We start from the raw sequence: 19242 nt of genomic DNA on the forward strand, positions 1-19242 counted from the left end.
CCATAGCTTAGCTGCATGTGCACAAAGACTGTTGAAAGGCTTTTAACTACATCAATGCGAGTAAATGCCAGAAGGGCAGGCCCACTGGTGTTTGGATGACACAATCAAAATGGCAATATGCCAGGCAATGCTGTTTTTATGCAACAATGGATTCTAGATTTTAAATGTGTCCTTTTGTCACTAATGTGCTATTTTGGGGTTTTTGGTTAAATGCAATTTCCACAAGATGGAAGAGACTTTCTTATACAGTAGTTGTACTGACTGTCAGATAATGAGAACAGCAGCTGTTGTGTGAATGCAGAACAGCTGCCTTTCAGATTGTCTTCCAGTATTTTGTGCATTGCATAATTGCTTGAACTTTTACTATGGATAATGTCTTACATTAGGGTTCTGGGACTCATTTCTATCCTTTACATAAAAGGTGTGTTGCAAAACAAATTACATCAGTGCCAGACTGAGGCACTCACAGTGGGAGAAGCTTGTGAAACATGTAGAAACTTCCAATTCCATGGGTGCACATACATAACAAAATCAAATGATCCTTTTAAACAAAGGCTAGCATGCTGGGTACAAGGGCAGAAATTTGATTTTGCCTGGTGCTAGTGTTCTTGTATACTGTATGTGCTGAAGTGCAATGTGGCCCTTATGTAATAAGCCTCCTGTGTGAAATTTGATTTGTTTGGGATAATCTATGTGTAATTACCCTCCTGAAGCAAATGTGAAATCCCTTGAATAATCTTTGATACAGCTGTGCTGCATGAGTATGTTCTGTTGCACATTTCACATGTGATTTAATACAATATTTTAACATCACATGGGTGTTTTAAGTACAGCACACCACTTTGCAATGTCACTTCCATCTGTGCTCTCATCGCTCCCTCGCTCCTCCCTCCCTTCCTCCGTCTCTCTTTCCCTCTCTGGCTTCTCCTCTATGTGACTGTTCTGCCACTGTGACAGGGACCATTCTGTCTGTCAGCCAGACGAGCCAGAGCACTTTCTATAGCAGACTGGTGACTAGACCTACAGGCGATTATCACTCATATCTACACTAAAATTTATAAAGAAACAGCAAGACAGTTGACAGAAACTTAGGTACATCCGCAAGTCACTTAAGCCAGGGAGCTGAGGTGACCTTCTCAGCTTTCATTTTAGTTGGTCTCTTTTTTTTCCCCCTCTTTCCCAGAACAAGTGAGTAATTAGAGCAGAAACATTTCCCCACACACTCTGGCCATCTGAGTGCGGATCTGCTTTTGTGACCATCTATATGCAGGCAGGGTACGCCAACACACATTTAAACAAATATATAGCAAGTACTCTAGTTAATGTTCATATACAGTACTGTTTAACCAACATCCAAAATCTATAGGACTTGTAAGTGTGCTATTATCCATGTTATCATGTGTAATGAGTCAGAGGGGTGGTCATTTGAGAGAATGAGCTGTGGTAATAATGTAATGTATCACTGGGCTAGAGACACTAAAGTTGCATTAGCCTAAATCTGAACACTATTTTAGGGCAGTCTGTCTGCATGTGATGTATCCAGGACATGCATATATTGGGACCTGCCTTTCGTCAAAGGACTTTTCATTTCATCCAGTCTCAATCGGTCTCTATCAGCCAGTGTGGCAGGTTACAAACAGATGCATTTGTGAAAAGGGTGAAAGACTGTGATTACTGTGCATATATCTAATTTTCTCATTTTGAATTTGCCTCAATTGAATTCCATTTCGAGGAATTAACCCATCATTTTCAGGCCGACGCATGTCTCTAACCTACAAAGAACTCATTACGCTTCATCACAATAGAGAAATAATTAACCGACTGAAGTTAGGAGAAATAATATTTTGAAAAGGTGAAACGACATTTTCTTAAGACAAGAATTGCTGTTTAAGCTTTCAGCCACAGTCCCGACGAGCCTAGGCTTTAGTTTATCTTTTTTGGCATCACAGCAATGGGAATAGTAAAAGCTTTCGACAGTGCGATAGAAAAAAGTGATGTAACACACCGGTCGAGCACAGGCTTAGCCAAAAATTACTATGACCTCTTCAAAGTTACGACTAAACGCAAGCCGAAAAGACTTCTCCTCTCTGGCGTGTTTGTCGGGAACACAACGCCCATCTTCATCGAGGGAAATTAAAAAGAGAGACAACAACATGAAGAAAAGCAGTTTCCCCGTTCGTCCTTACCGTCGAAGACCTTGAAACGACGACGGCCACGACATCCTGGATTTCTTCAGGCCGGGTCGGTGCCCCGTATCCACTGCGTAAGTCCGGTCCATGTTCCTCGGATTGAGGTATCGCTCGGTGTCCGAAAAGCCTCTTTGTCTCACGCGGTCGTTCTTGCGCGCTACCAGCGCGTGGTGGTGGAGCGGAGAGAGCGCTGCCTGGTTCTGCTGCCTCCACAGATGTTTGGGCGCTTTCGCACTCACGCCGGTTCCGCCGCCGGCGACCAAAGACGCCGTCCCAGCTTTTCCGCAGGCAGGGTCCATCCTTCCTTGCCCGTTTGGGTTTAAATTGTTTTAAAGAGATGTATAGTCATTTAAATACAATGAGCCGCGGGGTGCGTTAGGAGCGGGCGGTTAACGACACTACGGCGGTGTTTTTAAATAAACCCCAAAGGCTAATTTGTAAACCTACAAGTAACCGAGGTAACTTTTTTTAGTCACTGTGCTTCACGTTCAGTTTGCCTTTTGTTGGAGCTCACGTAATGAGTTTGACTCCGTCAACTTTATCCTCTCTGCCCGGCACAAACACACTGGACATGCCCAAAAAATAATCCATTTACGCAGCAGGGGGTGAACCTCTGTGGAGCGCTTTGGAAGCGGCGCGTGTTCCTGAAGGAGGCTACGAGGAGCAACTCTGTCAGTGTAGTTTGATTTCCAAGTGCTCCCCTCTGTCTCCGCACACGCCCATTTCAGCAAGGTGCTAGTGTTGCTGCGGCAGTGCGAAACGTTCTGTACAGGACGGTCCGGACGGACGGACGGACGGGCGGGATGGTTTCCTCACAGTATCGCGCAAACTTCCGCGAAGCTCCGCGGCTGTGGTGAACTTGACACACGGGATGCGCAAAGCGATTCGATCAGGACAACCGTGTTCCCCGCAGGAACAAGCGGCGGCGGGATATAGGGAACAGGATGATCCATTAAACATGAGGGATCCACCCAAAGCACCTCCCCTGAAATCCTCCATGAGTGGGAGTGGGCAGAGAGCCAGGTGGCCTAATCATATAACAACACTGAGCCAGTTTTATGAGGCAATAGTTCAAATGAGATTTAGGGTAATCAGATATCAGCAGGTCAGCATACATTTACACATAAATGTCATGCAAAACTAAAATTAGGACCTAGGCAACAAACATACTGCAGGTACAATGAAATTGGAACAATTATTCCCAGGGTCATTACAGGATGTGTGTACAGTATCTGCCTGTGATGTCCACTGAGTACAGGAGAAACATTCAGCCATCTTGTTAAATCTGTCCTCTGTTGCCAATGTCATTATTTCCAGGGAAAGGGGACTTTCATGGAAGACCGCTCTCCTTCCTTCCCTCACAATTCAAGCCAATTACTCTGGAAACTGAAACAGTGCAGGGATGTAAATCTGTCCTGCTCTAAATGCTGAAATGTAGTGTTCTGAAAAACAAGGTGATTAAAAATGGAAGTGGCAGATTAAGTGAAAAGGTGAGAGGACAGCGTACTGAGAGACAGAATGTGAGCACATGCATATACTGTATGTACATGTATGTGTGTGGAATTTGTGCTGGTCCACCTTTGCCTATGCTCAAGTTAATATTCTCTGCAGGTAGATACGCTTACATGTTCAGCAGAACTGAATACTCACTAATGACCTCGTCTATACATTAATGCCACCCATTACTTGGTAGGTTAAAAAGGTCATGCAGAAAACCATACCCCAGTATGTACTGGGAGCCCCGTTCATCAGACCATGTACTGAATGGGCAGCTGTTTGCATTCAAACCCAGCCTCTGTAAATGTTGATCACTGCACTGCAGTAAAACATCAAACATTAGTCAAGAGAATTAGACTTTGATTGGCATGTACTGTATGTGCTGACAAGTAAAGAGGAAATATTTAAAACCTGGGAAAACAAAAAAAAAAAAAAAAACGGGAGATTAGTAGAATGACCAGAAGAGATTTTGTTTGATTGTTTGATTTTTATTTTTAATGAACTATTTTGACTCACTCACTATTCCAGCTTCTTCTTCATCACAGGGGTCGCAAGCATGCAGAAACAGAGACAAGAACTCAAACTCACACCTACAGACAATATAGACGTCCCAATCGAGCTGACTGCATGTCCTTGCACTGTGCCCACTCAGACACAAGGAGAATATGCAAACTCCACACAGAAAGGCACCTGGGTGACCCAGTAATCAAACCCAGGACCTTCTTGATGTGAGGCAAGAACCACCACACCACCGTGCCACCTGCTCTAACCTATTTTACTTTAAGCAATTGTGTTCTCCCTTTTTTATTACACTTACTGTACAGTAAAAGCCAGGTGAAATGACTTAAGATGGTTAAATGGTCAAGTCTCCCCTAACCTGTATTCTGTCCTGTCTGCTCTTCAGTGAGTCGCTTACACTGGTAAACCCAAATCATTTTTCACATTAATATGCTGTCACTTTCAGTTGAGTATGCACATTAAATGCTTGTGTAAGCTGCAGACATTTTTTTATTAATCGGCCATCATGAGCACACACATCAGCTAACATGGATTAATCATAAAAGACAAGAATCACTGTACTGTAATAACCGTCAGTCCTATACCATTCTGTGATGTCTGGCATTAGGAACATGGCTCTCTGGATGTCAGCCAAGATTTTACACAGTTATAGTTATATGTCAAGCCCTTTTTACTTAGATGCATATCTAAAAACATGCATTAATAGCAAAATTAATGTTGATGCTGATGTTTCATTTAGTTTATTGGCTGATGTGCTGAAGAGCTTTGCACCTTGCAATAACAAAGTTAAGGTAGTTAACTGTAATTAAATTGTATTCATGTATTTGTATTTAAAAACCACATAATTAATGTATATTCATGTAGTTTAAAGGCAAGTTATATCAACATCACTAGTCTTGCTATAGATTAAGCAAAAGCTATCATAATGTAGGTAAATACTGTTTAGTCACTGAGGAAAGAGAAGGGAAATACATTAGCGCTGCTACTGTTTAATGGACAGAATCATTGTTTTGATTAATATTATGAGAGCAACTAATGGAAACATAGCGCACTGATTCGTGATACTCTGTCACTTCAGCATTAATACTGCAGACAGTCTCATTTAGCTGCATACAAAGTTAATGTCGCAAAATTCCCTCAAAAGTTGCAGCATGTCTTCCATTCTTAATGCTTCACAAACGTATATTTCTTTCTTGCTGTTAGGCTGAATTATGAATGAAACCAGCTTGAAGCAAAGTTAAGATGTATGGCCCTTGTTAAAATCCTCGGCGTCACCCATTTTACACTTTCTTTGTGCATAGTTAGCACAAATGCATGTTAACGTAGCGTTGTGTTAATGTGCCTAAGCGTCTGATGATGGTTTCATACTGTAGGTAGGACATCATTTCAGAATAAACAACTAATAATACTCAGTGACTTTTGAAAAGCAAGATCACTTTACCCTTTGAAATTCACGGTCTCTTAAAGAACATGACAGGTCTGGCCTGCTTTTGTCTACCTTTAAATAATCATAAAACCCAAGAGTGGTCTAGGATACACACTTGGGAGCCGTTTGCCCTTTCGTGAAGTTCACATTAAACTTTGTTCGACAGTTATTCAGATGAGACGGCCTTTCTCTACCTTTAAAGCCTGACACAGCATATCATAATGCCTAGTAAATTTATTGACTATATTTCTTCAATAGAGGGAAGGTATTTTGGTGAAACATTAGACAATCTTGTAAACAATGTAGATGTGTATAGAGAAATGCTAAAAGAACAAAATGTACTACATTTCCAAAAACATATTTCTGAGGTTACACACAATTTAAAGCAGTAGAAACTATTTCTATACAGCAACATTGTGCTTGTGAGATAGGTCCTGCTTAAAACTATCATTAGAAACAATGTGGCACAAGCCTTTACTGTCCCCGTAAAGACGTTTAAACGTCAATAAAATGGTATTAATATCTCATCATACTGTCAGGTATTCTGTAATAAAGCCATTTTAACAACATTAGACCTTTTTATAAAACTGTGCACTGCTCATTTTTCCAATGTTTGTTGCTCTTACTCTATGAGACACTGCAGGGCCCTTGGAAAAGAAGGACACACACAGGAACAAGCAGAGGGAAAAAGAGTAAGCTGGCTCCTATTCTCATCTGGCATATGTCACTGAACAGTGTTATGCAGGTAGCATGATGGTGATGAGTGGATGCAGAGCCTTTTGAAGGATGCCATTACGATCAAAGACAAGTTAGAGGAGCACCACTTTCCCTTGACTGACAAGTGAAATCTCATCTGTTTCCCTGTGCAATGCTGAACCTGGACTGTGGGGACTTTCCACTGGCAGATAAGTTTGACCACTGAATGCATATGATTTTTCAACTGTCTGTTCTTCAAGGTAAATTATGACTTCCCTGTTGGACCACTGTCTTTGATACAGAATAGTATGTGGTATGTTTGTTTCTGTCTCTCCTCCGAGAATATAGCTGGATGGAGTCTTGCTGCCTGTCTCTGCCAAAACCTCATTTCATCAAACCACTTTGATACATTCTCCAGCGCTCTCTGGTTAGGGTGTGATTCTTTTCTCAGTGGTTCTATGGTCATGTTTTCCAACTGTGGACTCTGACTGCATACTAAATGTGATGTTGAATATTTCTACAGCATTTCTTTGTCTACTTTGGTAAAACTGAGAAATCAGTATTGTTGGTTTAATTGCTAAGGATAACACCTAAAGGTTTTCCAAAGATTTGTGACACAATTGGTTTCCCAAACACTTATATCATTTGTTTATTATAACTGAACTGTTGTACTGTACAACACAACTGTACATGATTTATTGTAAAAATTGTTTTGGCTTAGCTTGTTTCAGTTAGTGAATTGCTGTAAATTCTCCCTTTAAGGATTAGAAAGGGAAAGTGATTGAGGTAAACATAAATCTATTAGGCATGGATGTTTGATGAGTCATGCTTCTCAGTAGCCAGTCAGGAATAATTTGAATTGCAGTGGTTTGCATGTTATTAGCACACCACATAACAAGAATATACTCCACATTATTGCCAGCATTTTCCAAATAATACCACAATTGATGCTGCTGTATGAAACAAAAATTGCGGCTGGAATGTTTTCTGGGAAGGTAATCCATCATAAACACTCCATGTGTTAACTCCAGCTTGTCCGTTTGTGTTCGTGCCTTTCATTTTAGTTTATTGAGTGAAATAATGACCTTTACCAAATGTTTTGTTCAGTGGAAATTAGACTTGCTTTTCATCTTTCAAAAGACATGAGAGAAAGAAAAACAAAAACAAGTCAGGATGCCACTGAGCAGAACATTTGGGATAAACATGACCTGGATGAATGAAAACCTTCACAGACAATTTGACCAGTGGCAGCTGAAAGCAGGAGTGTTTTGTTATGTACAGAGGGGCTGTAGATTATTAGTGTCTCACATAACATACATTCTTAGTCTACCAATATTATTGTTAATGTGAAAACTAATTACAGACCAGCCATCTTTTAAATCAAGTCATGTTTCCTTGTTTGTTTTATGGCACCATCAGAGGCATACACAAACACAGACTTTATTTAGAGCTTAGATTTAATTAATAGACTTAGATGTCTATATTCACAACTTAAGCAACACAGTGGAGAATTACTGTACAACAGAGCTGAAATGAGGTGCCTTCTGAATATGTCTGCTACAGTACCTTACTGTAACCGCTGAGCAAATAAAAAACAATTAATAATGTCGCCTTTGCTGTATGTTTCTCCTAAAAGTAAATTTCTTACTTACTGCTCTCATAAGCTATTTTCACAGTGACTCATTTTGTCATCTGGTGCCACTGTTTAGCAGGTGTCACTGAAACCATGGAAACATGGCTGTTAGTGCTGCGTTTTTGAGCAGGTAGGCTGGCTAACGTTTTAAGCTTAAAAAAAAGTTGTTTGTTATTTTCCTGAAACTGTCTACATTAAGCTCACATTAGAAACAATATCTGGTCTGGGTTCAACATAAAATCTAATGGGTTCAACCATAAGATCTAATGTTTAAAAACTAAAGTGTTTTTGTAGAACAAGTTAATGATCTCATAATGTGTTAGAAGTTTTTCGTATATTTTATTATACGATTGAGGTTTGCCATTACATATTTTATATTATGTAATGTCTCTTTATGTTAGTGCTTCACTGTACTGACATGAGTAGAAAAAAAGCACAAAGTTTTAAAAATGTGTGGTGTCCTTGGAAAAAAAATTCCAATAATTTTAACTCAGTTAGCAGTTGATGTGTTAAAAATTGCACAACTGGTAAAGCTTTAAAAATGTATTGATTTTGTTCTGTAAGAACAGAGCCAGATAATTAGTGGCTCGTGTGTTTTCAGTCACTTCAGATACTGTAGCTAGTGTATTGATCTGCAAACCGGTCCATTCACCCTTTACTCTAATTATTATTCCGCTGAAAAACATTTTGTTTGTGAAAAGACACACACGCCTTACCTGCTAGTGTCAGCAGAAGTGACGGCAATCAGAGGTGGTGTGCGAAGCGGCAGTGTGGTGGGACGTGGGGGAGCAGTTACTGTGTCTGGCTCTGGCTTACGATCACAGTAGTACTGCTCTGCCTGTCTGAACGCCAGTGGGGGCAACTGGACCGTCCGGCAAGATAGCCTTCGCACGAGGAAGGGCTCCATGCAGGCGACAAGCCCCGGTTCAGGAGATTCAGATGAATCATCTGAAGCCTGAATGAGGAGGAATAAAAGGTCATTAATTCCTGAATTCAAGGAAGAGACAAACCACATCACAAATAAAATGATCAAAAGACTATTCATACAAGAGTTTTCCTTATGGAGCAATTTTGCACTTCTTTTCTTAAAGGTACGTAAAAGTGTGACTTCATGAAAAGCCTCTGTGAAAAACATTTGCGTACCTCAAATACACAATGGAATACAAAATGTTAATATTATTGACATTATTACCTAATGTCAATGACATGAATGGTGTGCATAAAATAACTTAAATATTATAATAAAAAGATGGTTATTGTGCTAGTGCTAGTGTATGAAGTGAAGTGCAGATGAACATCCGAACACCAGCAGTTCCCCTCACCTCTACCAAATCTTTTTTTGTTTTATTATTGCACAGCTCACTGATTTGCTTCTACAGAAACATGTTTACTGTCCTAGTTCACTCTCACCACTCAAAGAAAGAATATTTTCAGCTGCTCTGAATAAAAACATATTTCAGCACACAATACGCATACAAAGTTAGCATCCAGCTGGTAAAAATATCAGCACATCTGTAGTTATGTATTTTGGAAAGACTCAATATTTTATACCAAAATAGCAAGAAAGAAGCAAGAAAGAAAACCACTAGAATGTTCAGGACAGGTCGTGTCACTTCTGTCCCTTCTTCTTCATGCTGTAAGTTTATTTTGTAGGGAAGTTTGTTCCAGTATGTGCAGGATTTTTAGTTCATATTTTTATGTTTTGAACTATTCTCCTGCCAAACAGTGATTTTGTGTTTAGTTTAATTTGATACTTTTTGTGCTTGTGAAATTTGATGTTTTGAGTTTTCTGATGTTCTTCCCATATTAAATGTATTATTTCCTATCTACTGTAGTTGGTCCAAGTGCACATGGTGCAGCCTCTAGAAATTCTACTGTAGGTCAGTTTGCCTTAGCCACCATTTAGTTTGTTTGTTATTCCATGGGTTAGTGGGTTTGCAGCCTTATGTACTGGACAAAATGACTAATGTGGTTACATTCATTGTACAATATTAAATGTCATATATTACTTAAAATGGTAATGCAAAAAGTAAATGTACAGTGTTTCTGACGTTTGGTGGAAAAGTGGCCCTTCTGAGCACTGATACTTTAACAACACACCACATAGTTTGTCTTCATTTCACAGCTCAGTTATCCAGTGACTGGCAATATTTCTCTTAATCTTTGTCCTGGGCTCATTTATGGACAGCTGGTTCTTTGTTACAAGGCAGTGGTACATTATACTGTGTATGTATTAATTAGTGTAAAAACAAGCATTGTGATCTATATTTCCTGTTGTTAAATTATTGCTTGCCTGGCTGCTCTCCCTTATGAGACAGCCAATTTGTCTTTTTAAAGGCAGTTTTACAGCTTAGGCACAACAATGATTCCAAATGTTAATCTAGTAAATATACTCTATAGATACTGTATACTTACTTAGTACCTATATAATTTTCTACATGCTGATTTGCAGTTTGGGGTGGCAGTGGTGTAGTTGTTAGCACTCTTCACATAGCAAGGGACTCCAGTGTGTAGCGGTAGCATGTTCCATGCCTGTGTGGGTTTTCTTTGGGTGCTTTAGTTTCATCCCACAGCAACAGTCAGGTTTATTTGAAACTCAAAATTTCCCATAGGTGCGGCCTGTGTGTGTGTGTGTGTGTGTGTGTGTGTGTGTGTGTGTGTGTGTGTGTGTGTGTGTGTGTGTGTGTGTGTGTGTATGTGGTTTGTCTGCCTCTACATGTATACGTAGCCCTGTGGTGGACTGGCGATCTGTCCGGGATGTGCCCTGCCTTATGCCTGATTGACAGCTGGGATAGGCTCCTGTGACCCTTTAGCGGTAGATGAGTGAGTGTGTGATTAGCAGTGTTTGGTAATGTTCCATATGAACTTTAGGCACTCAATGCACAAATACACATATTTAATAACAGAGAGGAATTGAAATTCAAATAAGAATTTTATCAGGAGGCCAAAGACATCTGAAACTTGAGACTGTGTACATCTGAAGTGAGAGGAAGGAAACTCTATACTCTAGCAAGTTAACCTATGAAACACATCAGGTGGTCAATGTACCTTTAGTGGTTATCAGAAAAGTAAATTCTGCAATGGCAAAGCAGAGCTCTTTAAAAACGGGACTGCTTCAATTCAAGTTCTAATACTGAAACTTTTTCTGTATTGTTGTATCTAGGAATATATTAGCAGATATACATCTCAGTTTGAGAAAGACCAAAAAAATTATTCAGAGCATATTACCATGACAATTGCCATTTTTTCTTTAAATTTGCTTCAGGCACAATATAGATTTTTTTTACCTTTTTTAACATACATACATCTCAGACTCTGCTGGACAGAAGTGGACAGAAGAAGTTCAATTTGTGCAGCACATATTCCTTAGGGGCAACAAGGTAGTAATCAGTTATTTGCTTATTGAGCAGTTACAGCACTATCTTTGATTCAGGAGACACAAGCAGACACAGGTTTGGATGGAGCAGGTGACACAGCATGATAAATTGAGGTAGATTGTGTGCCATTAATCTTCCTACAAACCACAAATAGTTTTGATTTATTTTGCATAAATACCAAAGCTGTCTTAAGCGACAGATATTAACATTACCATCCATATACAGAACAATACAATACTAGTAAAGCAGGTGGTAAGTTCACATTATAGGCTTTTCACTGAGTATATTCAATGCCTTTTAATACAGGGCACAGCATCTCAGATACATACAATACAGGCACATAGTTGTCCTGGCTTGTTCATATAAAGTTAACTGGAACAGGTCCAGACACAATGTGGCAGTTAGAAAAATTCACTTGATATGCAGTGGACCTACATACCTGGAACTGCACAATGCCATCTATCTGCTGTGAATAGACAGTACCTTAGTCTTTTTTACAATAAGGTAGTAACAGCAAGCTGAAACTAATTTGTGTTGGTCTCATTTTGGCCTTTCTTTGTGTTACAGGTTTTTTGATTTGTTTTGCCAACCGTAGTTGCTCAATGGTCCATGCATGGCCTGGGGCAGCCTGCAGAATAAAACCACCTACTTACCTTCGAAGTGCAAAGAAATGAATTACCCTGGCAGTTAGTGCTATGCACTTCCCCGAACAGCATTATACATCTCTATTAGGCCAGAAGCAACTCTCAGACTTCTCTGTGTCGTGTCTCCTTTCCTCTTCTTTGTCGTGACTATACTGCCTCACTCTCCATCTTGTTGAAACACACCCCTCCACCCCCAACCCCACCCAACCTATCCACCCATGCATCCATCAAGATGCCAATCTTTATACAAGAAGGCACTGATCCTTTCATTCCAGCATAATTACCTGTACATAATTACCATAGGTGGTGGCTTACAGAGGGGAACGGGGGAGCTGACATGATTAACCTTACACTATCATTTCAGCAAGCTCAAGGAAAGTAAATAAATTAAATTAATAAATAAATTAAGAATAAATAAAATTGTAATTGTGAAGTTACAATTAGTTCTATTAACAATGAACTCCTATAATAGTATAATTAAAGGTCATGGTGCACAGTGTTGCTTATATACTGTATTACTCGTTACTTTATATTATAAACACAGACTTTGGCCCGGTCAAACGGTCAATGAATGATTTATGCACTCAAAGCCGTTATTGCTTTCTGTTTTTACTTCATTTGATGTCCATACAACAGCAAATGTGAAAACAGTGCTCAGCTTTATCTAATATATTTAAAACTACTGTACTATCTTCACAATCAACCATCGAGGAATTCTCAACTTGTTTGATTTTAAGTTTCCCTAACATTTGTTCTGAGGAAAGTACCGTCAAAATAACAACATCTTAAATAATAAATTAACAACATAAGGACAAAGAAATGACCATGAAAATTATATGGTCATGGAAAGGCCAAGGATGACTGTAGCTTGTACACAAGTCTTTAATTTTCACTTTCACATACACTGTCTCTGCTAATGCCTGAAGTGACTCTTTATGATAAGTAGGATCAGTGAAAGGTTAATTGGTCTGCTGTGACTCTTCTGTGCTCCTTGTGTTTTACTCCAGTGGTAGTCAGGTCAAACTGCTTGGGAAGATGTAGCCATGAGTCAGATTTTAAAAAATCAGCACAAAGACCTCAAGTTAACAGGCACCATGTTGGGATTATTATTCTACTGTTTGGAAAAATATAAATGCTAATGAAGAATCCTTTGTTATAGCTAATAAAACAAACTCAAACACATATTTGTCATAACATAATGTGTTAATCTCTACCACCTTGTTATTGTTGCTTTGTTTCGGTTCATGACACATTTGCAATTTACAAGATACTGAAAATAATAAGCCTTTCACTCTTAGCAGGTGGTAACCTTCACTTTTGATGGCAGAAATAGCACTTCTGGTAGATTTAATTAACTGTAAACAATAGCTATCCAATTAACATGAAAATAGAATAACACTGGTTTGTTTCACTTTTATAGAAAACAATAAATTTTATGTGTAATGTTTACATTTCAGAAGACGTAGATACAGTCCCATGTCCAAAAAAGAACAAACCACTGATGCATCCAACATAGTTAAATGTTCAAGTGTAAGTCTGCAAGTCTTTGTGTGAATAGTTTATTTGACAAGGAATATTTCACAACCGTTTCTGGTCGTAGTAGCCTTTAATAATTTCTTTTGATGTGAGGCCTTCTGGAAATTATCTTTATTCAGGTATTTTTCCTATATGCAGATGTATTTCCTTTATGTACAGTACAGGTTCAGTGGGCAACGTACAGTATGTCATTCAATAATATTCTGCTCATGCTAATTTAGGTCTCTTGTCTTTTAGGCATCACATTAGGCATCCTACCACTTACTATCCCTCATTGTTTGAAACATTGCACAGTCCTCCACTATTAAAGGTTTTAAAGTTATCCCCTCAATTGCGAGTTAGTTATGAATTAAGTCATATCAATTAGACGTTTTTAGTAAACAAGCCATCCTTTTTCATAAGCGGAATTTCTCATTAGCCCCTCTTCTCTGTTGACCTTTCAGGAGATTAAGGTGGTACTACATTACACAACATTGATTGGGTGTTGCTTGGCCTTCCTTTTCATTCACAATAGAAACAGCATCTGGACAAGGTGTCAGCCCTGATGTTTTTTGTTTTTTTTTGCTTTTTTTGTTAATAATTGTGCTCACATTTGCTGAGAAAAAAATCATAATAAATATTATGGTGTTAAATCATTAATATGCAGTACATGTGTCAATGTCTGGAAGAGCTCCCTTCCTTGATGCATCTTTCTTTATCTTTCTGCATCTTCAACGCATGTGCTGTGGGTATTAGAACACTTCCTGAGGCATTTGATTCATGTATATGACATAATATTGTACATTCTATATTCTAAGTCTATAAGTATGTATGCTGAAAATTTTCAGTATCAATGATTAAGTCATAAGACCACACCAAAATATTAAAATCAAGTATTTTGTTAACAAGCATTAACATTAAACTTTGTTTCAATGTTGCATCAACACAACAACAATAATCATATTTTATCGCTGAGGGTCGGCTGTGTGCCTGCTGGGTATAGTCATGAAGTGCATCAGCTGACACAATCCAGGCATGCACATTAAAACACAATGCACATTACTGCAAGCCAGAGGGAAACCTGCACAAAACTAAGTATGTGCAGCACCCCAGCGTCAGTGCTATCGTTCATCCCTAGCAATTGGTTTTTATCAGCGCCTGAATCTTAAATGCATTATGTGTAAAGCCTGGGAGCAGAGAGAGAAGTAACTGGAAAAATAGCTAACAGACAAAGGAAAGAAGAGTAGAAGGTAAGAGGTGACAAAGAAAATATACTATTACTACAGTAAATCACTGGGTTGAAAAAACTATTTATTTCTCTATTTTTTAGGTAGTACTATATATAGACAGCTCTCTGAAAGTCAACACTACATTTGAAACAAAGCAGAGTGAAGGACATTTTACCTACAGAATTACTTTATTGATATCTTTCTTTTCTGTCTCCGTGCTCTCTGCTTTGGCTTTGAAAAGAATACATACTGCCTGCAATATAATTTATTAAGGAAAATTTGATATGCATGTTCATGTTACTCTACAGTCACAGAATGCCTCCACTGTTCAGGGTTTTGCTTTGAGCATGCTGGCTTAGGAAAAGGCCTAGAACTTATCTGTTACTTCATGGTGAGGGTTGCTGGTATTTACAGCCAGGGTGTGAGTTCCACACTAAACCATGCTATCCTGTGGAATGATATACTCAGTTTATCACCCATAGTACAATGTGCTCACAGCTTTTTCACAGTTCAAAGCAGATTTCACAGAGTGACAAGAGAAAAGTGGAAAAAAGAAGGGTAAGAGATTTGGTACTACTGTATTTTTATTATTTTGTTCAGGGTTGTTATGTTGCGGTATGTTATGAATAATTGGGAACACATCAGTTATTATTAAGGCTCGTGATATGGTGTTTTGCATTTTGAGACATAAAATGTTATAAAACCGAGGCTTAGTCCAGTTAAATGCACAAATAAGATGTCACTTCAAGATTAGCTTAAAATGTTTAGATTTTATCACTTGTGTGCATTTATAAATTCATTTGGAAGAAATCAGACATTCATCTGCTACTACTGTTGTGTTGTATTTTTCATTTCCATTCCATGCGAACCTACAACATTTACCTTTGCTTCACCTTGAGGTGAGTATATGGTAAGTATATGGTTCTAATAAGGTTGCATACAGAGTCATATCTTGCAGCAGGATTGTGGGTGCTGAACAAACAGAACATACTTCCTTCCATTTATTCTCAAGAGCAAAAGTGAAAAAAATAAAACGTGAGAGAAGATAAAATGTGCACAAACTAGCCAGACAGGTGACAAAGAAGTGACAAGGGTATACTGAAGTGTCATACTGGGGTAAGGCAGATAAATCAGTTTGTTTCAAAGAGCCCCTCTGTAGCAGCCTGAGGCAGGGGAAGAAAGATGTTGCAGGGAGAAGATCTGGAGTCTTCGTCAACCATGGCTTTGGGATGTGCAAAAATAAATATGCTGGAAGTAGCTCAAATAGGGAAAGGAAACATTTTGCTACAGATGCTAGCTTTCACCTACAACAGGTTTAAGGAGTGCATTTTCTGTGTTTTCTTCATCTGTGCAAAAAAGGTCAGGGTCACAATACTGTAATATGGGAAGACAGAGCCATGCTCACTTCCAGTGTTTTGTATCCACCCAACAAAGCTGCTACGGAGATAAAGTATTAGTGTCTGGATTGTTTTGTAGCTGCCAGGTGAAATAGAAACATATTGCATGTGTCACCCATTAATTGCATCTGTATAACCCTTGACACTAATGGGATGGCAGATTCATCACTCCATTAATCCCTCACGTCTACCTCCCCAGGTAGGGTTCACACACCACTCTTCATGGATCACCTCCATGTCTGTGCTAAACTTCCTGCCTAACACCTTATGCAAGATTAATCAGACTATAAACACAGTCAACAGGCTGTGAAATGAAAATGATGAGCGGGTAGTGATGTTTCCTTGCACAAGGCAAGGAAGGATAAATACATTCTGAACCCTTCTAACTGCGTGTGCATGGACAATCACGCGCATGCAGCTCCCACACAGCCAACAACACAAGCTGGGAAAAAGCGAATTAGGTATCTACTGTATAAAGCTGCCTGTTAATTTAATTATACACTTCAAATTTGCAGTAGATTGTGCAGCTCTCTATAAAATAAATACATAAGATAAGCAGAGGCTCAAAACAATTAACAGTGTTTACACTTTGTCTGGCAAATCATTGATAAGAAAAATGCTAATATCAGCTTATTGTAACAATGAGTTTTGCTGTGTATGATGCAGTAAACATTCATTTGAGAGATACATTAGTGAAACTTGAATAAAGAGAGAGGATAAAGAGCACTTCCCTCCAAGGCTGAGATATTAAAACATATTGCATGGCACGATTGTTTTAGATAAGTGGTTTCCATCTTGAATGGTTCAAATCCTGGAGGGGATTCCAGCAAGTGTTAAGAGATGGAGCAACGCCTTTTCGAGAATTTATCACATCACAGAACTGCACTAGACTAGTGTTGTTGCTTCTTGTAAGATGTACTGTGTGTGAAAGAGGATGGGAAATATATAAATCATTACACGCTGTCCCAGCTCTTTATTCTATTATCCAACTGTTTTCTTCGTTTCATCTCCTGCAGCTGTTATATCCTTCAGTCAGTTTTCCGCTTCTCTTATAATATTCCCCAGCTCTGATCCAATCTAATTCGCCAGCTCTTTTTATTTAATATCTTGTGTTCAACTTCCCCTCTCCTCATCCTGCAGGCACTCACCTGTATGTTTGCTTTGTGACAACTAGCTTTAGTGGTGATTAATATGATTGTACTGTATGTCATCGAATAATTGGTGCCAAATCAAATCCACCTTCAACTGCTCCTCCTCCCTGTTTGCTATTAGCACCCTTCCCACACATTAAATCCCTAACCATCTTTTTCACCATCTCCCCTTGTCCGTTCACCTAACTCAGAGCCCTTCTCCTCTCCTTGAGCCTGGAGAGGCCCAAACACATGGCCTGGATGCTCCCCTGCTGGGCTCTAATTGGTGATCAAGATGTGAGCGGGAAGGAGGCTGAATGGCGTTTGGCCCATTTCTATTCCCTCATCACATTCACAGGGCCACAGTCACATCTGCGTAACCATGGTGATGCTGATAAGGTGACTCATGACTATTCATCAATGGAGCTGCCTGATTGGACAGCCCCTGAGAGCCATGTGAAACGTATTCATCAGCATAGCCTACCTCAATATGCCCCTCAGGATGATGAGGAAGCATCTCCGCTGCTCTGTTTGTTTTTGGTATTCACTTCTTGTCCTAACCTCAACTACCATCTCTCTCCTCTTCTCCTTAAATACCTGTCACTCTTGATGACCCACCTACTTCTGTCACTCCGCTGCTTCCTGTCCTTGCTCTGCCCTAATACGTCAGATACGTCTCATATGAAAAATGCTTTGTTTTCACCAATTGGTTTGAAATGTTATATCTTCCAGTTTTATTTAATCACAGAACTAATTTCTTTTGTTTTACCATAACTGAATTTCAAATTTGAATCATTGTTCCCCAGGGCATGTTTTAAGTAATGTACAGCTCTATTACAGCTCTAATATTAAAAACTTTCTGCCTGAATTCACAAAATGAAAATACGCAATCCCTTTCGTATTAGCTTTATCAAATTTTATAAATAATTTGTGTCTGTGCCTGTTGCTGTTGCCAGTGGCCTTACATGTTTGGTTGTCTGTTTATTTGTTTGTTGTAACTGGCAGGTACAGTAGGAGTGCCTTTTCTGCAATCTCTAGCATAGGTTTCAGAGTCTACACTATTATTAAAGAACCGTCTAAAACCTTAGTTTTACATCCCAGCAGGAACTGCAGTGTTCATTTAAACTATAGAACAAATAATGATAATATTCCATACATGCTAAACCTTGATCTTTATCACGTTACACTAAAGTATGGCTAATAATGCAAAAGTACAGGTGGAATGACAACGTATCTTTCTGTGTGTATATATTTCATATTTTGGGTGATAGCCTCAAAAGGATCTTTTTAATCCTCATGCTGAATTCCTTTTACTCTCCCATTTGAAAGATTTACACACTGACCGTACATCTGAGCAACTCAAGGTCAACAAGCATTGAGTATGATTGAATATCTTATTCAGGCACAGGAGGATAAACCTGATAGCATCTGCTGCTTTGCTATCTGAGCTCAATCTCTAGTTGAACACAGTAGCTCTGACCTCTCTAGCTGTTTGTTAGGTTTTCCAGGAATCTGCCTATTAAATCCAGATGGATAGTCTATGATGGACAGATTGCACACAACTCACATCAAGTGAGAACATACATACATTTGGTTTGATGGTGAGGGTTTTGTGTAGGCAGAGTGATAAAGGAGACTAAGGATTAATTGTAATTTAAACAGTTAACAGAGTGTAAAATCTAAGATTGTTCACTTACTTATTTTGTTTATCCTTTGTAATGTGTTCTTGACAGTGTTTTTTAAGACAGTGTAATTTATGTATGTATAACTGGTTTTGTGAGAAAGAATATAAATAAAATGAACATAGCTAGTTTTAGTGTAATTAATTATTAAGTACATAACCATTATTATTATTATTATTATTATTATTATTATTATTATTATTATTATCAAGACATGCATAATATGCAGCAAAATGAGTTGAGGCATAGCCACAAATTTGGTTGAAATTAGATTAATCTCACATTTACTGTATGTGTCACATTTGGGG

At 38.8% G+C, this 19242-nt stretch overlaps 1 protein-coding gene across 5 annotated transcripts in view; it reads right to left on the bottom strand.

Annotated features, from left to right (window-relative positions):
- Window positions 1-19242, bottom strand: part of pde4d (phosphodiesterase 4D, cAMP-specific) — a 124001-nt gene that overhangs the window by 88254 nt on the left and 16505 nt on the right. For 4 of the 5 annotated variants that reach the window (XM_055511100.1, XM_055511097.1, XM_055511101.1 and 1 more), the window contains one exon: window positions 8677-8915. In XM_055511100.1, coding sequence (XP_055367075.1) covers window positions 8677-8915 — 239 coding nt within the window. Of the gene's footprint in view, window positions 1-2186; window positions 4239-8676; window positions 8916-19242 lie in introns of those variants that run through there. The other variant, XM_055511099.1, reaches the window with a different exon arrangement.

This window comes from Betta splendens, chromosome 9 (assembly GCF_900634795.4).
Source record: "Betta splendens chromosome 9, fBetSpl5.4, whole genome shotgun sequence".
In the NCBI taxonomy this organism is placed as follows: domain Eukaryota; kingdom Metazoa; phylum Chordata; class Actinopteri; order Anabantiformes; family Osphronemidae; genus Betta; species Betta splendens.